At 47.4% G+C, this 24,158-nt stretch overlaps 1 protein-coding gene across 1 annotated transcript; it reads left to right on the top strand.

Annotated features, from left to right (window-relative positions):
• Positions 1 to 5,074: 5,074 nt before the first annotated feature.
• On the top strand, positions 5,075 to 10,821 carry LOC144303551 (cytochrome P450 1A2-like). Its single transcript, XM_077881938.1, has 7 exons — positions 5,075 to 5,119; positions 5,965 to 6,792; positions 7,317 to 7,437; positions 7,854 to 7,943; positions 8,201 to 8,324; positions 9,220 to 9,306; positions 10,407 to 10,821. The coding sequence occupies exons 2-7, from the start codon at positions 5,974 to 5,976 to the stop codon at positions 10,702 to 10,704; spliced, it is 1,539 nt and encodes a 512-aa protein (XP_077738064.1). The 5' UTR covers positions 5,075 to 5,119; positions 5,965 to 5,973; the 3' UTR covers positions 10,705 to 10,821.
• Positions 10,822 to 24,158: the final 13,337 nt, after the last annotated feature.

Raw genomic sequence — 24,158 nt, forward strand, 5'->3', positions numbered from 1 at the left:
GGGGAATCTACTTCTCCCTCTGCCCCTCCCCTCTCTTGTGTGTGTTCTCTTTCTCTCTCTCAAACAAATGAAATCTTTAAAACAAAACAAAAACAAAACCAAAAAAAAAAAAAAAAAAGGAAAGAAAAGCTTTCTCTTAAAGAAAGCAAAACAAGGGCAGCCCTGGTGGCCCAGCGGTTTAGCACCGCCTTCGCCTTCAGTCCCAGGCTTGACCCAGATTCCTGGGATGGAGTCCCACATCCGGCTCCTTGCATGGAGCCTGCTTCTCTGCATCTCTCTCTCTCTGTCTCTCTCTCTCTCTGTCTCCCTCTGTGTTTCATGAATAAATAAAATCTTTTTAAAAGTGGCTGAAATGGGGGATCCCTGGGTGGCACAGTGGTTTGGCTCCTGCCTTTGGCCCAGGGCACGATCCTGGAGACGCGGGATTGAATCCCACGTCGGGCTCCTGGTGCATGGAGCCTGCTTCTCCCTCTGCCTGTGTCTCTGCCTCTCTCTCTCTCACTGTGTGCCAATCATAAATAAATTAAAAAAAAAATTTTTTTTTAAAGTGGCTGAAATGTTAAATTTATCTTTTATAGTTGACTCATAAGAAAGTGAAAACAAATTATAGAGCCTGGGATCGCCTCGGTGACTTGGCGGTTAAGTGCCTGCCTTTGGCCCAGGGTGTGATCCTGTGGTCCCGGGATCGAGTCCCACATCGGGCTCCCTGCGCGGAGCCTGCTTTTCCCTCTGCCAATGTTTCTGCCTCTCTCAGTGTGTCTCTCATGAAAAAATAAATAAAATTTAAAAAAATTCAGAGAGCCCTGCAATATAGGGTGTACTTTGATTTAGTGTGTACTTTAATGTAAACTGCAGACTTTAGTTATTACTAATGTTTCAATATTCATACACCAGTTGCATCAAGTGATACAAATGTGAGTATCAACCCCATGAAAGTGTGCATGGGTGTAGGGAATATGTCGCAGTTTTCTGTACTTTCCACTCAATTTTTCTTTTTATTTTTCTTTTTTCCACTTGATTTTTCTATAAAGCTAAGACTATTGTTAAAAATAAAATCTGGGGCAGCCCTGGTGGCGCAGCGGTTTGGCTCCGCCTTCAGCCCAGGGCGTGATCTGGAGACTAGGGATCGAGTCCCACATCGGGCTCCCTGCGTGGAGCCTGCTTCTCCTTCCGCCTGTGTCTCTGCCTCTCTCTCTCTCTCTCATGAATAAATAAATAAAATATTTTTTAAAAATCAAATCAAATCAAATCTGGGGGTCCCTTGGTGGCTCAGTCGGTTAGGCATCTGCCTTCAGCTCAGGTCATGATCCCAGGGTCCTAGATGCAGCCAGGCTCTGGACTCTCTGCTCAGCGGGCAGCCTGCTTCTCCCTCCCCTCTGCCTCTCCCCCTGCTGGTCTGCTCTTCCTCTCTCTTTCTATCTCAAATAAATACAATCTTTTAAGTAATAAATAAAAAATAAAATCTGTTAATTAACAAAATATTCCGTGACCAAAAAAAGAGTACACACAGCATGATTTCATTTATAGAAAGAACAAAAACAGACCCAAGTAATGTACACTATTAGAACTTGGGGTTGTAGTTACCCTTGGGTAACTAGGGGTTACCCAAGGGGGTTCTGGGGTGCTGGTCATGTTCTTTCTCTTGATCTGAGGGCTGGTTATGTGGCTTTGTTAAATCTGTAAAAATTCAAGTTGTACATGACAGCTGTGCTTTTCTGCATGGTCCTTAGCATTGAATAAACGTTTTAAGATTTTTATTAAAAATAAAAAGATAAGTAGAAGTTCAAATACTTTACGTAGATACTCCGTCCTCAAGGAAGAGGAGCAGGAGTCCCCTCTCCATAGGTGTGGGCCATTCACAGTGACTTCTTCCAAGGAGATCAGTATGGTAAGGAGTGGAAAGAATGACTCACCACGAAGAAACTTGACAAACACTACTTCAACAGGTTGATTAAGGCCAACATCAACCATCCTGAGTCAGGCTGACAATATCTAGCCTTGACATGATGTGAGTAAGATGGCACTTTACTTCTATGGTCCTCCTGCCAATAACCCATAACCCCAGCCTCAACGTGAGAGAAGCAGACAGTTTCCAGTACTGGGCCTCCTGTGGAATACCAGGCCAGTATTCCTGAAAACTCTCAAGGTCATCAAAAACAAAGATAGTCAGAAACGTCACAGCCAAGGGGAGCTTAACGACACATGGTCACTCAGTATAATGTGGTGTCTTCCTCGATGGGATCCTGGAACAGGAGAGGACATCAGGCTAAAACTAAGGAGATTGAATAAAGCACGACTTTAGTTCATTAAGGAGTGAGCGCCAGAGAGGGGGAGAGGGAGAGGGAGACGGGGTGAGGGAGGGAGGGAGGCAGGGAGGGAGGTGGGGAGGGAGACGCAGGCAGACCGAGAGCGGTGTTCCCTAAAACTCAGCCTCGGCTCAGACCCTGATCTTTTTATTGCGTGAGCGGAACCTAGTAGAGACACAGACTGAAGACTGTCGTCCTTTCTCTCAGCCGCGGTCCTCACACCTGCTCGGCGGCTCCTCCAGACTCCCCAGCCGTGGCCGTGACTGCGGCCCAGATTGAGCACACAGCTTTCTCGTTTCCAGGAATGAGAGAGCCCAGTCCCGACTAAATCTAAATTTGCTCCTCACATCCAGTCTGGGGCGTGTTCTCAGCCTTCTGCGGACCCGACGAGACCCCACGGGGAGGGGAGAAGTCTGCTCTGTTTCTGTGCTCCTTCCTCCCCCGGCCCCCCACCTTGCAGGCCTCTCCACCTGGATGGGTGCAGGGGGAGGGTGCTGGAGGAGACACCAATCTCTATCCGGCTGGTGCTGTGTATCTTCTCCCTGGGTGAAGGGTGCCCTTATGGAGCAGGTGTTCCCCTGCGGGCTTTTCATCAAGTGCCTTAGGGTCCCCGCTGTCCTGCACATCACAGAGTTCCTAAGTGGCTCCTGGACTCTGGCTGACCTCCTGCCCCCCCAGCTCACCCCCACCCTGTGGCTTCTAGGGTCTCCTCTGCAGTGAGCCCCCATGCATGCAGCTTGAGTCCAGCGCCTTCAGGATGCCTACCTGGCTCTCGGGAGACTCATATCCTCGTATTGCACCCCACTCTGTCATGCAGGCTGCCCTCTGCTGCCCCCACCATCACAGCTGCTCCCCCCCCAATCCAGGGATACATTTCAAGCAGGTACACAGTGTGCTGGTCCAGGGGACAGCCTTCTTCTTCTCCTTCTCCTTCTCCTTCTCCTTCTCCTTCTTCTCCTTCTCCTTCTCCTTCTCCTTCTCCTTCTCCTTCTCCTTCTCCTTCTCCTTCTTCTTCTTCTTCTTCTTCTTCCTCTTCTTCAAGATCTTATTTATTTATTCATGACAGACACACAAAGAGAGAGGCAGAGACTCAGGCCAAGGGAGAAGCAGGCTCCATGCAGGGAGCCCGACGTGGGACTTGAACCTGGGGCTCCAGGATCATGCCCTGAGCTGAAAGCAGGTGCTCACCTGCCAAGCCACCCAAGTGTCCCTCTAATTCCATCACTAAATAGAATCATTTAGCAGTAAGTTGCAGAAATCGTGGCACCTCACCCCTGAATGCTCAATCTTAGTCGCCTAGGATTTCCTACAATATCCTCCCACATAATTGCAGTGCTATGTTCATGACTAAGAAAATTCACATTAGGGGCACCTGGAGGCCCAGTCTGCCTTCCGCCCCCACTTGCCCCCCACAGTCAGCAGGAGTCTGCTTCTCCCTCTCCATCCGCCCCTCCCCCCACTTATGACCTTGCGAGCTTGCTCTCAAATAAATAAAATCTTAAAAAAAAAGAAACCTCACATTAATTCCATAATATTTTCTAATCTCCTGTCCATGCTTATGTACCCCCAATTGTCCCAAAAATGTCTTTTGTAACTTTAAACAGTTTTTAGGTCCAGGGTCCCATGAAATTGTACATATAATATTTGGTTGTTTTGTTTCTTCACTCTTCAACCTAGAAAAAGACCTTTTTTTAAATTTTTTATTTTATTTTTTTAAAGATTTTATTTATTTATTCATAGACACAGAGAGAGAGGCAGAGACACAGACAGAGGGAGAGGGCGAAGTAGGCTCCATGCAGGGAGCCCGATGTGGGACTCAATCCCAGGTCTCCAAGATCACACCCAAGGCTAAAGGCGGCACCAAACTGCTGCGCCACCAGGGCTGCCGTTGAAAAGGACCTTTTCTTTCTTTTTTTTTTTTTGAAAAGGACCTTTTAAAAAAAAATTATATTGACTGTTTTGAAGAATTTAAGCCCGTTTCCATGAGGAACAGCCCATAGCATGGATATTCTTCACTTGATTTTAAGTTTTTTATCATCTCTTACAAGGATAGAGGAGGGCAAAGGAGTTGCCCTTTAGAATGCAGGGTCTTTATTGTCTCTTGTTTTTATTTATTTTTTAAAAAAGATTGTATGTATTTATTCATGAGAGACACACACACACACCCAGAGGCAGAGACACAGGGAGAGGTAGAAGCAGGCTCCCCGCAAGAGGCCATATGTGGGCTCCATCTAGGGACCCCAGGATGAGGCCCCGAGCCGGAGGAAGACGCTCAACCGCTGAGCCACCCAGGAGTCCCTGTCTCTTGTTTTAGATTAAGGACTTGGACTGAAATTCAGAGATGGCCAGAACATGCCCATTCCCTACCTGGTTGTGCAGGGTGTTGGAGGGGTGCTACAGAGCACGCTTCCCAAGAGGAACACATCCGCCTGGACAGAGGAGGGTCCCTCCTCATGGGTGCAGTGAGAAAGGAACCTGGGACAACCCAGGAGACTTGTTTTCAGCACCTTGTCCTGCCCTTGAGAGAAATAAGTAGGCTGATCCTGGATCCTGAGAAGAGCTGGATGTTCCTCCCTAGCGACATGGCATCTCTCCCTGAAGACCTGCCCTGGGTAGTAGATGGAGCCAAGAGAACATGGCCCAAGGCCAAGGGCTGAGCCTTCCAGCTTCATTTGGTAACTGATATCAGGTGGCCAGGATGGCTGGGCCAATCTGAGAGAGGGTGGTATTTATAAAAGGCCTCCTCCCCCAGGGGCCAGAAGCTCTGTACCAGCCTCCACAATCCTACTGATCTCAAGCTCCTGCCTCTTCAGGTATGTTTCTTGAGCTCATTTTCCAGTCCCTGGAAACTCTACCATATATCCTGGGAACAGTGGAGATGGAGGAATGAAAGGACCTGAGGTTAGGTGTAGGAGGCCTGAGTTCAAGGCCTCCCTGCCCAGCTCCAAACCTCCGTTTCTCCATTTTGAAATTAGCGGCTTGGACTGGACCATCTTAAGGGCCCTTGGAGTGATTCAAAAGGAGAAATGGGGAGGGATCCCCACCTGGACGAGGGCAGCCGAGGCTCTGGCTGCAGCCCAACCTCAGGCTCTGAGATTATGAGGGGATGGGGACTCATCCTCAGAGGAGGTGTCTTCTGGGGTGTCGTAAAGAATGCCTCGGGCAAGGGGCATCACCAGTCATTTGCATCAGCCTGGGATGTTGGCCCCCTCCGTGTTGCTGGGGGGGAGCAGCTCCCTGTACCCTGGGTAGAAGGAGGTATTGGCAGGAAGCCAGTATGGACAGGGACTGCTTGGCATGATGTCCAGCATGACCTTGAGCTGGGGCCTGGTAAGGGGGCTTCCCTGTTTTCAAGTGTCAGTTGCCTCCACTCCAGCCTCAGAATTGGAAACTGAGGTGATGGCACAGGGGAGGCACAGGGGAGGTGATTCCCTCAGGTTGGGAATTTTGAGGCTCCTTTCCAGGCCTGAGATTCTGTGATGCTCTAACGATGAGCTCTGGGCACACGGGACCCAGGGCGGATGTATCTTAGTCTTTCTGGCGTCCAGCGGGGAGCCAAGCACTGAACAGGTGCCAGTGTGGATTGACTGAGTGAGTGAATGAATGATTGGCTGCAACTTGACACTTGGCTTGGCTCCTCCTTCTTCTTCCCCCGTAGTTGATACAGATGGCATTGTCCCAGATGGCCACAGAACTTCTCCTGGCCTCCACCATCTTCTGCTTGGTACTCTGGGTGGTCAAGGTCTGGCAGCCTCGGCTTCCCAAAGGCCTGAAGAGTCCACCGGGGCCCTGGGGCTGGCCCCTGCTCGGGAACGTGCTGACCTTGGGCAAGAGCCCCCACCTGGCGCTGTCCAGGCTGAGCCAGCGTTATGGGGACGTGCTGCAGATCCGCATCGGCTCCACCCCCGTGCTGGTGCTCAGTGGCCTGGACACCATCCGGCAGGCCCTGGTGCGCCAGGGGGATGATTTCAAGGGCCGGCCCGACCTCTACAGCTTCTCTCTGGTGACCGACGGCCAAAGCCTGACCTTCAGCCCAGACTCCGGACCAGTGTGGGCTGCGCGCAGGCGCCTGGCTCAGAACGCGCTCAACACCTTCTCCATTGCCTCCGACCCGGCTTCCTCGTGCTCTTGCTACCTGGAAGAGCATGTGAGCAAGGAGGCCGAGGCCCTTCTCAGCAGGCTGCAGGAGCAGATGGCAGAGGTTGGGCGCTTTGATCCCTACAACCAAGTGCTGCTGTCAGTGGCCAATGTCATTGGTGCAATGTGCTTTGGGCACCACTTCTCTCAGAGAAGTGAGGAAATGCTCCCCCTCCTAATGAGCTCCAATGATTTTGTGGAGACCGCCTCCTCCGGGAACCCGGTGGACTTCTTCTCCATTCTCCAATATATGCCCAACTCAGCCCTGCAGAGATTCAAGAACTTCAACCAGACGTTTGTGCAGTCCCTGCAGAAAATTGTCCAGGAACACTATCAAGACTTTGATGAGGTGAGCCCAGGGTGCTGGTGGTGAGGGGGTACCCTGCAGAGCATGGGTGTGGCCCCTCTCACCCAGCTTTGAGGTACACACACGGCTGATGTGCTGCCAAGGCCTAGGAAGCCTCTGGAACATCTGGGACCGATCTTTCTCCCTCTTGGGGCTCATATTCCTCATCCAATTGCCTCCGTCTTGGGGTTGCTCAAAGTCCCAGAGATATTTGGCTGTGAATGGGGCCCTGGCAAAGTTCCACAATGTGGGGGGATGTTACCATGAGAAGGCTTTTGTTCTTCAGGAACCCGAACCCTGACGGGGGCTTATCCACACCTAGGTAGCACTTGGCTGCCAGTACTCTCCACAAGCTCTTCCTTTGAAATTGGTCCCCTGAGGTTATTGGGAGGGAAGGTATCCAGGCTGCTACCAGCTCCTCCTGTAAGCCCAACCTACTGCCTGGAATCCAGGTGGCAGTGCCATATAGGGTACGGCAAGGTCCAACCTGGAAGCGCCATGGTGCCCCTAAGCTTGTGTCCCCACAGCACAGTGTCCAGGACATCACAGGCGCCCTCTTGAAGCACAGTGAGAAGAGCTCCAGGACTAGTGATGGCCACATCTCCCATGAGAAGATAGTCAACATTATCAACGACATTTTTGGGGCCGGTAGGAACCAGACCCACGTCCCTTCCATCCATCCATGCCTGTTGTTCGACCACAGACTTGTCCAGCCCCTGAGTCCATCAGATAATTTGCCAACTATACACCAGATAGTGCAGGACACAGACATCTGGCCCATGTTCAGGGTTCTGAGTCCAGGTCATGCCAACAATTCCCAGTGGAAATTCAACTAAGTCCCTGTCTGTTTCTGGGCCTCAGTTTCCCCACGTGAACAATAATGGGTGCTCATGTAATTCTAGCAGCTAATTATAAAACTAGGAGACCCAGTCTCTACTCTCCGGAAAATCATGGGGGGTGGAGACAGAGAAAGCAATGCTTGGTACGTAAGTGTTGGATGCTTAGTAAATGTTGGTTTCTTGTTCTTGTCTTCCCCCTTCCTCACCTTGCATCATGCTGCCTAGGATTTGACACTGTCACAACGGCCATTTCCTGGAGTCTTATGTACCTTGTGGCAAACCCTGAGATACAGAGAAAGATCCAGAAGGAGTTGGGTATGCGGTAGAGATGCACAAGCTAAGAGAAGCTTGAGATCCCCAGGTTCTTTGTTCAATGACATATAGCTGTTGTGTGCCTACCATGTGTAAGCCCTGGGCATACACTGGTGCCCACCCTTGCCTAGAACATGCTGGGGGTAGGGTGGTTACTGGGCCTTAGATATATAACAGACAGTACTATGTAATAGGGGACTTAGATACCATGAAGCAGTCGGGGCAGCCCTAAGCCCGGTTTGGTCTTCTGTGTTCTGCAGACACGGTGATTGGCAGGGCACGGCAGCCTCGCCTCTCTGACAGGCCCCAGCTGCCCTTAATGGAGGCCTTCATCCTGGAGATCTTCCGACACACCTCCTTTGTCCCCTTCACCATCCCCCACAGGTAAGGCCTGCTTCTTCTGCCTTGCCACCTTTGTAGCCTTCACCATGTTTCTTCCTCCCATCTTCTCAGCCCTGGATCTGGCTCAGACCTCGGCCTCTCACTTCTGGCCACGTCACCAAGTTCCCCTCAGCCTCTTGGCTGCCGACAACCAATCCAACCATGATCAAACTACCCAGCTTTCAGGAGAAAGTCACACTGCTGATCTCAGCTCTCATTCACCTCTGCTCACATTCCTTTCCTGCAAGTACTCTCAATCCACCCGGGCTGGACTCGCTGTACCTCCCCAGCATGATGCGGTCAACCTCCAATTTTGCTTATGCTGGACCTTCTGCCTGGAATGCCTTTTAACCTCTTCTCCCACCACCTGATCTTACCCTTGCCCAAGGTCAATCCTGACACAAATTTCCCCTTCACTATCAGGCTTTCTTGACTCTTCCAGCTGGCACAGCTTCATTCTCTGATATATTGTAGGACTTTCAGCCATTTGTCCTTGATTATGTCCTGGGATTTTAACAACATCAAGAGACTTAGTGAACATTTACTCTTACCCATATGTTGGTCTATTTATTCCCAGAGTAGAAGGTCTGACTCCTCAGTCAGGCTGGGAACTACCCAGGGATACTCCAGACTGCCAGTTTCTTGGCTTCAGAGGATGGCCAAGTGCACAGCTGGACACAAACAAAGGTTTAGTGAACACTTGCTGAAGTTGAAGAACAGAAGCTGAGGAAGAGGAAGGATAGTTTCACCCCTTCTGTGCTCCTGATAGTCCCTCCCAGTGTAGGACATAGAGACTGTGGGGGACAAGCTATTGGGGTGGAAGAAGGAGTAAGTAGATCCCAGAGACACACCCCAGTGTTCCTGCCCTGAGCCTGACAGAGCCCTCTTCCCTCCTCAGCACAACAAAGGACACAACGTTAAAGGGCTTCTACATTCCCAAGGAATGCTGTGTCTTCATAAACCAGTGGCAGGTCAATCATGACCAGTGAGTATACCTCCCCCATTGAAAAATATATGAGGCTCAGCAGTCAGGAAGGCTATTTGTCCCCCTGGGAACTGGGTATAATACAGGAATGGGGCCTCAATGGTTATATATATAGTATGTTCTTTTTTTAAAAAAAAAAAAAAGATTTTGTTTATTTATTTGAGACAAAGCATGAGAGAGAGAGATCACAAGCAAGGAGAGGTAGAGAGAGAAGCAGACTGCTCGCTGATGCGGGCTCAATCTCAGGACCCTGGGATCATGACCTGAGCTGCAGGCAGGTGCCCTATGTAATGTGTTCTAAGTAACAAAATTGAGGTCCATATTTCTCAAACACTAGTGTACATAGGAAATGACCAGAGGTTGGTTAGGTTAGGGTGCCTATCCCCTAAGATTCCACTTCGGTAAGTAAAGTGGAACATCTCAGGTGATTGTATGTCAATGGTCTACCGACCTCTCTTTGGAAAATCCCACTCTAGCCTACAGGTAGGGGGACCATATAATTTACCATCCAAATTGAGGTACTTCTGAGGAAAAGGGATGCTGTCAACAGTTATTCCAAAACAATAAAGCATAAACCAGGAGGTACAGCTGATACTCCTTGTGTTCAGTAGGATGGAGATAATGTTTTCCTTCTTTTTTTTTTTTTAAGATTTATTTATTTATTTATTTATTTACTTATTTATTTATTCATGAGAGACACACAGAAGGGGCAGAGACATAAGCAGAGGGAGAAGCAGGCTCCCCACAGGGAGTCTGATGTGGGACTCGATCCCAGATCCTGTGGTCATGCCCCGAGCCAAAGGCAGACACCCAACCGCTGAGCCACCAGGCATCCCATGTTTTCCTTCTTTTAATTTCTTATAGTTGAACCATTATTTCTTTAAAATAACACTATGATAAAGCACCATTAACAGGGTCGTTTTAGAGACAGCTTTGTAAAAGAAATAAGTTTGAAAGTATATCTCGGTTCCTCTCTCCACTCTCTTCTCATTACTCTTGATCTATTCTAACCCTTGTGCTATCAACAGAAGTCTTGCTCAGGCTTTTCTTCCTAGGGTCTCCCTAGCCCAGAAATCCCGACTCCTCTGTTCCTCTTGCAGACAGGTGTGGGGGGATCCATTTGCATTCCGGCCAGAGCGATTCCTCACTGCAGATGGCACCGCCATCAACAAGACCTTGAGTGAGAAGGTGATGCTCTTTGGCATGGGCAAGCGCCGGTGCATAGGAGAGGTCCTGGCCAAGTGGGAGATCTTCCTCTTCCTAGCCATCTTGCTGCAGCGGCTGGAGTTCAGCGTGCCAGCAGGTGTGAAAGTAGACCTAACCCCCATCTATGGGCTGACCATGAAGCACACCCGCTGTGAGCATGTCCAGGCACGGCCACGCTTCTCCATCAAGTGAAGGCACCAGCATGCCAAAGCAGAGGGAGGGGAAGGATCACCCATGGGGCCTCAACCCTTGTTTTTTTTTCCTTCTTCTTAAATAAAAGTTTCATTGAGGTATAATACACACACCATACACCTCATCTTCTTAATGTATACAGTCCAATGGCTTTTAGTCTGTTCACAGATCTTTGGGGGTTCCTGGCCCCAGTTTCAACATGTGGGTCCCTCTTCCCCACACCACCAAACAATTCTCAGACACCAACAGGGTGTCCAAGAATTCAACTCGATTCTGACACTATCTACCCAGAGATAGCAAGCTTACACTTCACAGGTTAAGGGCTCAAACCTACAAGACTACCCCCCACCCCTGACTTCAGTTGCCAGTCACAAGCCCCAGGCTGTTATCAGCTGCGCTTCTGACCAATCAACTTCAGATTGGAGGTTCCAACGGACTCCTTCTTACATTCTTTAATTTGCTAGAGTGGCTCACAGAACTCAAGGAAACACTTTTGTTTACCAGTTTATTAAAGGATATGACAAATGATATGAGTCAACAGCCAGATAAAGAGATACACAGGGCGAGACATGGGGAAGAAGGCACAGAGCTTCCGTGCCCTCTCCAAGCACATCACTCTTGCCATTCTCCGCGTGTTCACCAACCTGGAAGCTCTCAACCCCAACCCTTTTGGGATTTTATGGAGGCTTCATTGCATACTCAGGACTGTCTTTGGCCATTGGCTGATTGATCCTCCAGACCTTTACCCCTCCTTGGAAGTCAGGGAGTAGGACTGATCTAACGTTCTAATCACATGGTTGGATCTCCTGGCAACCAGTTCCCACCCTTGAGTGCAGTTCAAAAGTTATCTATGTGAGGGATCCCTGGGTGGCGCAGCGGTTTGGCGCCTGCCTTTGGCCCAGGGCGTGATCCTTGAGACCCAGGATCGAATCCCACGTCTGGCTCCCAGTGCATGGAGCCTGCTTCTCCCTCTGCCTGTGTCTCTGCCTATCTCTCTGTGTGTGACTATCATAAATAAATTAAATTAAAAAAAAAAGTTATCCATGTGAATATAACAAAAGGCACCTTCATTAATCTCAACACTTAGGGAATTCCAAGGGTTTGGGGAGCTCTGAGCCAGGATCTGTGGACAAAGACCAAATATATATAAGAAATATATTTTGGTCATCTGAGTGACCAACCCTACATTTCCTTTTTTTTTTTTTTCAACCCTACATTTCTTATAAATCACAATATCACAATAGAGTTGTACTACCACACCGTAATCAATTTTAGAACCTTCTCATAAAAAAAGAAGAACCTTCTCATCAACTGGAAAAGCAATCCCATTCCTGTTAGCAGTCCCTCCCCATTTCCCCTAACTCACCTCCATGTCCCTCCGGTTCTAGGCAACTACTAATCTACTTTTTGTCTCTATAGATTTGCCTACTGTGGACATTTCAAACATGCAATTATATAACTAGTGGTCTTTTGTTACCAGCTTCTTCACTTAGTGTAATGTTTTCAAGCTTCATCTATGTTGCAGTGTACATCAGGAAGCCCTGGTTTCTTGAGTTGTAAGAGTAGGTCCAGGTTTGTTTCCTCAATCATTGGTGGGCACATTATTCACTGCTCTCTTTTCTCTCCTTTCCTGTTTGACCCAAGTCTTTGAACACTTGAGGGGAACATGAAGGAAGGGACCAACCCTTGTGGGCCAAACCCCGATGGCTAAATAGAGAGTCCGTCATGTCCCATCTTCAAAACATCTGACTTCTCACAAGGCCTTGATTTCTTCATGCACAGTGAAGGGAGGATAAGCTCCCCAGAAGCACTTGGGTTACCTGAAAAAGGCCCAGGTCTCACCAAAAGGCATTATCAAAAGAATGAAAACATAAGCCACAGAATAGGAGAAAATATTTGCAAATCATATATCTGATAAGGGATTAATATCCAGAATATACAAAGAAATCCTACAAAGTGACAATAAGAAAACAAACAACTCAATTAAAAAATGGGTCAAAGAGGCGGATCCCTGGGTGGCGCAGCGGTTTGGCGCCTGCCTTTGGCCTAGGGCGCGATCCTGGAGACCCGGGATCGAGTCCCACGTCGGGCTCCCGGTGCATGGAGCCTGCTTCTCCCTCTGCCTCTCTCTCTCTCTCTGTGTGACTATCTAAATTAAAAAAAAAAAAAAAATGAGTCAAAGACTTGAATAGACTTCTCTAAAGAAGATATGCAAGAGGACAACAAGTACATGAAAAGTTGCCAAACATCATTAGTTATTAGGGAAATGCAAGTCAAAACCACAGTGAGATACCACTTCATACATGCTAGAATGGTTATAATAATAATTTAAAATCTAGATGGCTATAAATATAACTTGTTATATATATACGTATATATATATATATATAATTTAAAGATTTTATTATTTATTCATAAGAGACACAGAGAGAGAGGCAGAGATACAGGCAGAGGGAGAAGCAGACTCCATGCCGGGAGCCCAACGTGGGACTCGATCCTGGGTCTCTCGGATCGCGCCCTGGGCTGAAGGCGGTGCTAAACCTCTGAGCCACCCGGGCTGCCCAATACCCCACTTTCATTAAGGACAGATCATCCAGATAGAAAATCAATAAGGAAGCATTGGCTTTTAATGACATTTAGACTAGGTGGAGTTAACAGATATATAAAGAACATTCCATCTAAAAGCAAGAGATTGTACATTCTTCTCAACTATACATAGAATATATACTTTAAAAGATTTTATTTATTTTTTTAAAATATTTTATTTATTTACTCATGAGACACACACACAAAGAGGCAATGACACAGGCAGAGGGAGAAGTAGGCTCCATGCAGGGAGCCCGACGTGGGACTCGATCCCATGTCTCCAGAATCACGCCCTGAGATGAAGGCAGCGCTAAACAGCTGAGCCACCTGGGCTGCCCAGAATATTCTTTTTTAAAAAAGATTTTATTTATTTAAGAGAGAGAGAGAGCATGAGTAGGGGGAAGGGTAGAGGGAGAGGGACATGCAGAGTCCCTACTGAGCAAGGAGGCTGACTTGGGGCGCACTCCCAGAACCCTAAGATCATAACCTGAGCTGAGGTCATATGCTTAACCATCTGAACCACCCAGGTACCCCAGAGCACTCTATGATAGACCACATGGTTGGCACAAACGAGTCTTAATAAACTTGAAAAGACTGAACTCCTATGAAGCGTGTTTTCACAATGGTATGAATCTAGAAATCAACAAACACACGGAGGTTCAACAGCACGCTACCGAACAACCAATGAGTCAAAGAAGAAATCAACAGAGAAAGAAAAAATTACTTTGAAGGGTTTCTGAGTGACACAGTTGGTTAAGCATCTGACTCTTGGTTTTGGCTCAGATTGTGATCTCAGGGTCATGATCCAGCCCTGCGTGGGGCTCCATGCTTAGCACAGTGTCTGCTTGGATTTCTCTCTCCCTCTCCCTCTCCCTCCGCCCTCTCCCCATATATCTTTTCTCTCTCTCAAATAAATAAATCCTTTTTAAAAATACCTTGAGAGAAATAAAAATGGAAACATAATATACCAAAACTGTAGCAGAAACAGTTCTAAGAGGGAAGTTCATAGCAATAAAGGCATACCTCAAGAAACAAGAAAATATCAAATAAACAATCTAACTTTACACCACAAGGAACTAGAAAAATAAGAACAAATGGAGCCCTATGTTAGTAGAAGAAAGGAAATAATGAAGGTAAGAGTGGAAATAAATGAAATAGGGAGTAAAAAGACAATGGAAAAGATCAGTGTAAAGATGAACAAAACTGACATGCCTTTAGCTAGACTCACGAAAAAACTCACGAGAAAATAAGAGACTCAAATCAATAGAATCATAAATGAAAGAGGAGGGCAGCCCATGTGGTTCAGCAGTTTAGTGCCACCTTTGGCCCAGGGCCTGATCCTGGAGACCCGGGATCGAGTCCCGAGTCATGCTCCCTGCATGGAGCCTGCTCCTCCCTCTGCCTGTGTCTCTGCCTCTCTCTCCCTCTCTCTCTCTCTGTCTGTCTCATGAGTAAATAAATAAAATCTTTAAAAAAAATGAAAGAGGAGACTTACAACTGATACCACAGAAATACAAAGGATCATGAGATGACTATGGACAAAAATATGCCAACAAATCAGACAACCTGGAAGAAATGAATAGGTTCCTAGAAACATGTAACCTACTAAGACTTAATCATGAAGAAATAAAAAAGTCTGAAGAGGCTGATTACAGATTAAATCAGTAATCAAAAACTTCTCCGTAGGGACACCCGGGTGGCTCAGTGGTTGAGTATCTGCCTTTGGCTCAGGGCGTGATCCCGGAGTCCCGAGATCGAGTCCCACATCGGGCTCCCTGCATGGAGCCTGCTTCTCCCTCTGCCTGTGTCTCTGCCTCTCTTTCTGTGTCTCTCATGAATAAAGAAATAAAATCTTAAAAAAGAAGGAAAGAAAAGGGCATAGTAATACTGTCACTATTTGCAGATGATGTGATATTAAATACATAAAACCCTAAAGACTCCACCAAAAAACAAAAACTTATTAAAACTGATCAATAATTTGATAAAGTTGCAGAATATAAAATTAATATACAGAAATCTGTTGCATTTCTATATACTAATAATGAAGTAGGAGAAAGAGAAATTAAGGGGTGCCTGGGTGGCTCAGTTGGTTAAGCATCTGGCTCTTGATTTCAGTTCAGATCATGATCATGGGGTTGTGAGGTGAAGCCTTATTGGGCTCCACACTAGACATGGAGCCTGCTTAAGATTCTCTCTCTCCCTTTCCCTCTGCCCCTCTCCCACCCACCCACATGCATGTGCTCTCTTTCTCTCTCTCAAAAAAAAAGAGAGGGCGGCCCAGGTGGCTAAGCGGTTTAGCATCACCTTCAGCTCAGGGCCTGATCCTGGAGACCTGGGATCAAGTTCTATATCCGGCTTCCTGCATGGGGCCTGCTTCTCCCTCTGCCTGTGTCTCTGCCCCTTCTCTCTCTCTCTCTCTCTCTCTGTCTCATTAATAAATAAATAAAATCTTTAAAAAATTTTAAAAAGAGTGAGAAATTAAGAACTCAATCTCATTTACCATTGCTTCAAAAACAATAATGGGAGTGTTCTTGGCTGGCTCAGTTTGTAGAGCAAGTGACCTTTGATCTCGGGGTTGTTGAGTTTGAGCACCATGTTGGGTGTAGAGCTTACGTAAATAAACAAAAACAATAAAATACCTAGGAATAAATTTAATCAAGAAGATGAAAGACACATCCACTGGAAACTGTAAGACATTGATAAAAAAAAAAAAATTTGAAAAAGACCTGAGGCACCTAGGTGTCTCAGTCAGTTAAGCATCTGTCTTCAGCTCAGATCATGATCCTTGGGTCCTGGGATCGAGCTCCATATCAGGCTCCCTGCTCAGTGGGGAGCCTGCTTCTCCCTCAGCCCCTCCTCCTTTTTTCCAAAGAAGACATACAAATGGCCAAAAAGCACATGAAAAGGTGCTGAGCAACATGATCATCAGGGAAATGCAAATCAAACCACAATGAGCCACCTTGCACCTGTCAGAATGGCTATTGTCAAAAGGACAGGAAATAACAAATGTCCATGAGGATGTGGAGAAAAGGGAACTCTTGTGTCCAGTTGGTGCATATGTAACGTGGTAAGGCCACTATGGAAAACAGTAAGGGGTTCCTCAAAAACTCAAAAATAGAACTACTATATAATCCAGCAATTCCACTTCCAGGTATTTTTCCAACAAAGACACTAAAACAAAACAAAACAACAACAACAACAACAACAACAACAACCCACTAACCTGAAAAGAGGTATGTACTCTCATAGTCATTGCAACATTATTTACAGCATCCAAGATATGTAGCAACTTAAGTGTCTGTCAACAAAGGATGGATAAAGAAAATATGATTCAGGGACGCCTGGTGAGCTCAGGAGTTGAGCGTCTGCCTTTGGCTCAGGTCGTGATCCTGGGGTCCAGGGTTTGAGTCCTGCATCAGACTCCTCGCAGGGACCCTACTTCTCCCTCTGTCTATGTCTTGGCCTCTCTCTCTCATGAATAAATCAATAAAATATTTTAAAGGGGATCCCTGGGTGGCGCATTGGTTTGGCGCCTGCCTTTGGCCCAGGGCGCGATCCTGGGGACCCGGGATCGAGTCCCACGTCGGGTTCCCTGCATGGGGCCTGCTTCTCCCTCTGCCTGTGTCTCTGCCTCTCTCTCTCTCTCTCTCTGTGTGACTATCATGAATAAATAAATAAAATCTTTAAAAAAAATGTACAAAAAAAAGAAAATGTGGTACATACACACACAGGAATATCATTCAGCCATGAAAAAGAAGGAAATCTTGCCATTTGTGACAATATGGATGAATCTTGAGGTCATATGCTAAGTAAAATAAGTCAGATCGCTTCTATATGTGAAATCTAAAAAACAAACAACAAACAAACTGAGCTCATAGATACGGAGACCAGATTGATGGTTTCCAGAGGGAGAGGGTAGAGGGAGAATAAAATGGAAGAAGAGGGTTAAAAGCTCAAACTTCTGGGGCATCTGGATGACTCAGTCAATGAAGTATCTGACTCTTGACTTCACCTCAGGTCATGATCTTGAGGTCACGGGCTCTGGGCTCAGCGAGAAGTCTGCTGGAGATTCTCTCTCTCTCTCTCTCTCTCTGTCTCTCTCTCTCTCTCTTTCTCTCTCCCCTGTTACATCTGCTCCTCCCCCCACTCACTCTCATGCTCTCTCTCTCTCTCTCAAATAAATAAAACTCTTTTTTTAAAAAGTACAAAGTTCCATCTATTAGAATAGATAAATTACTGGGATATAATGTACAGCATGGTGACCATAATTATATACTGTATCATATATTTGAAAGTTGCTAAAAGAGGAAACCTAAAAGTTCTCATCAGAGAAAAAATGTGACTGTGTTTGGTGATGGGTGTTAACTAGACTTATTGTGGTGACCATTTTGCAACATATACAAACATTGAATCACGTTGTGCACTGAAACTAATATATGTAGAATCCTGAGAACCCGGCTGGTGGGGAATGACAGAGAGAGACCTCCAGGATTCCCGGCTTCTGGCTGGGGTGAGATCAGAGGGGCAGCGTGTGCACAGGGAATGACAGGCCTCATTTGGGCATATGCGGGTGCTGTGGGAGGGGGCCTCTGGGTGCACACTCACAGCGGGTGACTGGGCGTCCAGGATGGAAGCTCCGGGTCCATATCTCATAGATTCCAGTCCACCTGCATTTATGACTCACCTGTGTCCACCAGGGTTCTCCTTCTCTGCCAGGTCTGGAAACAGAGACAAATGGGGCTCAGCCCCTGCCTTCAGAGGCCCACAGTTGGCTGGAATTTGGCTTAGACCATGGACCAGCCAGAAGCCACGGCTTCCTGTGGCCAGAGCCGTGGCATAGTGAGAATGGAAGTAAGAGGCAAAAACAACGAGCAAGACAGGAGCTGTCAATTCCTGAGTCCTGACCCCCAGCCATCCTGATGAATGCACAGAATAAATTTGTCGAGTGACCCAGGGGTGCTCTTAACCTTCCCCTCACCTTAACCTTAGCCACGTCCTGTGTTTCCCTGAGATCCTCTCCTCAGGATAGGATTGCTATGAAGCTAAAACAGAGACGGCCGACCTCAACATGCAGCACAGAGGTTAAGGCATAGCAGGTGCTCCATAAATTTTAACCGTAAGGATTATTACTTGCAAGTTCCATAAAAGCAATGCAGGAAAGGCCCAAAGCAGAGTCTTCACAAAGCTCCGTGCCAGTTAGCATTCTTACTTGTGAACACTAACTGATTCAGCAAATCTTGTTCTGAATACATGCGTGCCCGTCCCCGTGCTAGGAACTAGAGATAAGAAGAGAAGCAGAGGCTACCTCGACCTTGAAGCTCACAGTCCAAAGGGGAGGCAGCATGAAGGGTGCCTTAGAGGAGGGCAGTATGGGGCCTGTGGGAACTCAGAGCGGAGCAGTGTGGTGACAGCTGAGCAGGGTATAGAACGATGAGCAGGAGCTGGCCAGAGAATGCAGGGTGAGGCATGAGTTTCAAGAAAAGGGATAAACCTAAGGAGAAAGACGATGGTGGTGGGGCTGGAGGGGTCATGGGGGCAAACAGATCCAGAGAGGTGAGCAAGAGCGCCTGCTGAAGCCTTTGGGTACTAAGCGAAGGAGTTTGGTTTTTAGCTTGAAATCTCTGGGAAGCACTGAGGGATTTTAAAAAGTGAAGCGGTCAATATGCACTCCAGAATGGATAAAATGAAAAATATTAAAAATATTCCATGGTAGTGAGCAAGCTGGTGGGCATGCCTATTGGCGCAAGTACTCTGAAAAATTGTTCTGTTTCTGTAGAATCTACTAGCATCGGACATATGTCTAGTCTATGACCTAGCATGTCTACTCATGGGTCTATACGTGACAGAAATACATACAAAAACATGTGCAAGGGGGGCCTGGGTGGTTTAGCCGGTTAAGCACCTGACTTTAGCTCAAGTTGTGACCTAGGGTCCAGGAATGGAGCTCTAAGATGGGCTCCCTGCTCAGCGGGGAATCTACTTCTCCCTCTGCCCCTCCCCTCTCTTGTGTGTGTTCTCTTTCTCTCTCTCAAACAAATGAAATCTTTAAAACAAAACAAAAACAAAACAAAAAAAAAAAAAGGAAAGAAAAGCTTTCTCTTAAAGAAAGCAAAACAAGGGCAGCCCTGGTGGCCCAGCGGTTTAGCACCGCCTTCGCCTTCAGTCCCAGGCTTGACCCAGATTCCTGGGATGGAGTCCCACATCCGGCTCCTTGCATGGAGCCTGCTTCTCTGCATCTCTCTCTCTCTGTCTCTCTCTCTCTCTGTCTCCCTCTGTGTTTCATGAATAAATAAAATCTTTTTAAAAGTGGCTGAAATGGGGGATCCCTGGGTGGCGCAGTGGTTTGGCGCCTGCCTTTGGCCCAGGGCACGATCCTGGAGACGCGGGATTGAATCCCACGTCGGGCTCCTGGTGCATGGAGCCTGCTTCTCCCTCTGCCTGTGTCTCTGCCTCTCTCTCTCTCACTGTGTGCCAATCATAAATAAATTAAAAAAAATTTTTTTTAAAAAGTGGCTGAAATGTTAAATTTATCTTTTATAGTTGACTCATAAGAAAGTGAAAACAAATTATAGAGCCTGGGATCGCCTCGGTGACTTGGCGGTTAAGTGCCTGCCTTTGGCCCAGGGTGTGATCCTGTGGTCCCGGGATCGAGTCCCACATCGGGCTCCCTGCGCGGAGCCTGCTTTTCCCTCTGCCAATGTTTCTGCCTCTCTCAGTGTGTCTCTCATGAAAAAATAAATAAAATTTAAAAAAATTCAGAGAGCCCTGCAATATAGGGTGTACTTTGATTTAGTGTGTACTTTAATGTAAACTGCAGACTTTAGTTATTACTAATGTTTCAATATTCATACACCAGTTGCATCAAGTGATACAAATGTGAGTATCAACCCCATGAAAGTGTGCATGGGTGTAGGGAATATGTCGCAGTTTTCTGTACTTTCCACTCAATTTTTCTTTTTATTTTTCTTTTTTCCACTTGATTTTTCTATAAAGCTAAGACTATTGTTAAAAATAAAACCTGGGGCAGCCCTGGTGGCGCAGCGGTTTGGCTCCGCCTTCAGCCCAGGGCGTGATCTGGAGACTAGGGATCGAGTCCCACATCGGGCTCCCTGCGTGGAGCCTGCTTCTCCTTCCGCCTGTGTCTCTGCCTCTCTCTCTCTCTCTCATGAATAAATAAATAAAATATTTTTTAAAAATCAAATCAAATCAAATCTGGGGGTCCCTTGGTGGCTCAGTCGGTTAGGCATCTGCCTTCAGCTCAGGTCATGATCCCAGGGTCCTAGATGCAGCCAGGCTCTGGACTCTCTGCTCAGCGGGGAGCCTGCTTCTCCCTCCCCTCTGCCTCTCCCCCTGCTGGTCTGCTCTTCCTCTCTCTTTCTATCTCAAATAAATACAATCTTTTAAGTAATAAATAAAAAATAAAATCTGTTAATTAACAAAATATTCCGTGACCAAAAAAAGAGTACACACAGCATGATTTCATTTATAGAAAGAACAAAAACAGACCCAAGTAATGTACACTATTAGAACTTGGGGTTGTAGTTACCCTTGGGTAACTAGGGGTTACCCAAGGGGGTTCTGGGGTGCTGGTCATGTTCTTTCTCTTGATCTGAGGGCTGGTTATGTGGCTTTGTTAAATCTGTAAAAATTCAAGTTGTACATGACAGCTGTGCTTTTCTGCATGGTCCTTAGCATTGAATAAACGTTTTAAGATTTTTATTAAAAATAAAAAGATAAGTAGAAGTTCAAATACTTTACGTAGATACTCCGTCCTCAAGGAAGAGGAGCAGGAGTCCCCTCTCCATAGGTGTGGGCCATTCACAGTGACTTCTTCCAAGGAGATCAGTATGGTAAGGAGTGGAAAGAATGACTCACCACGAAGAAACTTGACAAACACTACTTCAACAGGTTGATTAAGGCCAACATCAACCATCCTGAGTCAGGCTGACAATATCTAGCCTTGACATGATGTGAGTAAGATGGCACTTTACTTCTATGGTCCTCCTGCCAATAACCCATAACCCCAGCCTCAACGTGAGAGAAGCAGACAGTTTCCAGTACTGGGCCTCCTGTGGAATACCAGGCCAGTATTCCTGAAAACTCTCAAGGTCATCAAAAACAAAGATAGTCAGAAACGTCACAGCCAAGGGGAGCTTAACGACACATGGTCACTCAGTATAATGTGGTGTCTTCCTCGATGGGATCCTGGAACAGGAGAGGACATCAGGCTAAAACTAAGGAGATTGAATAAAGCACGACTTTAGTTCATTAAGGAGTGAGCGCCAGAGAGGGGGAGAGGGAGAGGGAGACGGGGTGAGGGAGGGAGGGAGGCAGGGAGGGAGGTGGGGAGGGAGACGCAGGCAGACCGAGAGCGGTGTTCCCTAAAACTCAGCCTCGGCTCAGACCCTGATCTTTTTATTGCGTGAGCGGAACCTAGTAGAGACACAGACTGAAGACTGTCGTCCTTTCTCTCAGCCGCGGTCCTCACACCTGCTCGGCGGCTCCTCCAGACTCCCCAGCCGTGGCCGTGACTGCGGCCCAGATTGAGCACACAGCTTTCTCGTTTCCAGGAATGAGAGAGCCCAGTCCCGACTAAATCTAAATTTGCTCCTCACATCCAGTCTGGGGCGTGTTCTCAGCCTTCTGCGGACCCGACGAGACCCCACGGGGAGGGGAGAAGTCTGCTCTGTTTCTGTGCTCCTTCCTCCCCCGGCCCCCCACCTTGCAGGCCTCTCCACCTGGATGGGTGCAGGGGGAGGGTGCTGGAGGAGACACCAATCTCTATCCGGCTGGTGCTGTGTATCTTCTCCCTGGGTGAAGGGTGCCCTTATGGAGCAGGTGTTCCCCTGCGGGCTTTTCATCAAGTGCCTTAGGGTCCCCGCTGTCCTGCACATCACAGAGTTCCTAAGTGGCTCCTGGACTCTGGCTGACCTCCTGCCCCCCCAGCTCACCCCCACCCTGTGGCTTCTAGGGTCTCCTCTGCAGTGAGCCCCCATGCATGCAGCTTGAGTCCAGCGCCTTCAGGATGCCTACCTGGCTCTCGGGAGACTCATATCCTCGTATTGCACCCCACTCTGTCATGCAGGCTGCCCTCTGCTGCCCCCACCATCACAGCTGCTCCCCCCCCAATCCAGGGATACATTTCAAGCAGGTACACAGTGTGCTGGTCCAGGGGACAGCCTTCTTCTTCTCCTTCTCCTTCTCCTTCTCCTTCTCCTTCTTCTCCTTCTCCTTCTCCTTCTCCTTCTCCTTCTCCTTCTCCTTCTCCTTCTTCTTCTTCTTCTTCTTCTTCCTCTTCTTCAAGATCTTATTTATTTATTCATGACAGACACACAAAGAGAGAGGCAGAGACTCAGGCCAAGGGAGAAGCAGGCTCCATGCAGGGAGCCCGACGTGGGACTTGAACCTGGGGCTCCAGGATCATGCCCTGAGCTGAAAGCAGGTGCTCACCTGCCAAGCCACCCAAGTGTCCCTCTAATTCCATCACTAAATAGAATCATTTAGCAGTAAGTTGCAGAAATCGTGGCACCTCACCCCTGAATGCTCAATCTTAGTCGCCTAGGATTTCCTACAATATCCTCCCACATAATTGCAGTGCTATGTTCATGACTAAGAAAATTCACATTAGGGGCACCTGGAGGCCCAGTCTGCCTTCCGCCCCCACTTGCCCCCCACAGTCAGCAGGAGTCTGCTTCTCCCTCTCCATCCGCCCCTCCCCCCACTTATGACCTTGCGAGCTTGCTCTCAAATAAATAAAATCTTAAAAAAAAAGAAACCTCACATTAATTCCATAATATTTTCTAATCTCCTGTCCATGCTTATGTACCCCCAATTGTCCCAAAAATGTCTTTTGTAACTTTAAACAGTTTTTAGGTCCAGGGTCCCATGAAATTGTACATATAATATTTGGTTGTTTTGTTTCTTCACTCTTCAACCTAGAAAAAGACCTTTTTTTAAATTTTTTATTTTATTTTTTTAAAGATTTTATTTATTTATTCATAGACACAGAGAGAGAGGCAGAGACACAGACAGAGGGAGAGGGCGAAGTAGGCTCCATGCAGGGAGCCCGATGTGGGACTCAATCCCAGGTCTCCAAGATCACACCCAAGGCTAAAGGCGGCACCAAACTGCTGCGCCACCAGGGCTGCCGTTGAAAAGGACCTTTTCTTTCTTTTTTTTTTTTTGAAAAGGACCTTTTAAAAAAAAATTATATTGACTGTTTTGAAGAATTTAAGCCCGTTTCCATGAGGAACAGCCCATAGCATGGATATTCTTCACTTGATTTTAAGTTTTTTATCATCTCTTACAAGGATAGAGGAGGGCAAAGGAGTTGCCCTTTAGAATGCAGGGTCTTTATTGTCTCTTGTTTTTATTTATTTTTTAAAAAAGATTGTATGTATTTATTCATGAGAGACACACACACACACCCAGAGGCAGAGACACAGGGAGAGGTAGAAGCAGGCTCCCCGCAAGAGGCCATATGTGGGCTCCATCTAGGGACCCCAGGATGAGGCCCCGAGCCGGAGGAAGACGCTCAACCGCTGAGCCACCCAGGAGTCCCTGTCTCTTGTTTTAGATTAAGGACTTGGACTGAAATTCAGAGATGGCCAGAACATGCCCATTCCCTACCTGGTTGTGCAGGGTGTTGGAGGGGTGCTACAGAGCACGCTTCCCAAGAGGAACACATCCGCCTGGACAGAGGAGGGTCCCTCCTCATGGGTGCAGTGAGAAAGGAACCTGGGACAACCCAGGAGACTTGTTTTCAGCACCTTGTCCTGCCCTTGAGAGAAATAAGTAGGCTGATCCTGGATCCTGAGAAGAGCTGGATGTTCCTCCCTAGCGACATGGCATCTCTCCCTGAAGACCTG

Source organism: Canis aureus, chromosome 32 (genome assembly GCF_053574225.1).
Source record: "Canis aureus isolate CA01 chromosome 32, VMU_Caureus_v.1.0, whole genome shotgun sequence".
Classification (NCBI taxonomy): domain Eukaryota; kingdom Metazoa; phylum Chordata; class Mammalia; order Carnivora; family Canidae; genus Canis; species Canis aureus.

Bases quoted from the DNA above. Each gene is read 5' to 3' on its own strand.
- LOC144303551 (XM_077881938.1), top strand. From the start codon at position 5,974: ATGGCATTGTCCCAGATGGCCACAGAACTTCTCCTGGCCTCCACCATC. The intron at 6,793-7,316 runs GTGAGCCCAGGG...GTGTCCCCACAG, and splicing joins ACTATCAAGACTTTGATGAG to CACAGTGTCCAGGACATCAC. The intron at 7,438-7,853 runs GTAGGAACCAGA...CATGCTGCCTAG, and splicing joins CAACGACATTTTTGGGGCCG to GATTTGACACTGTCACAACG.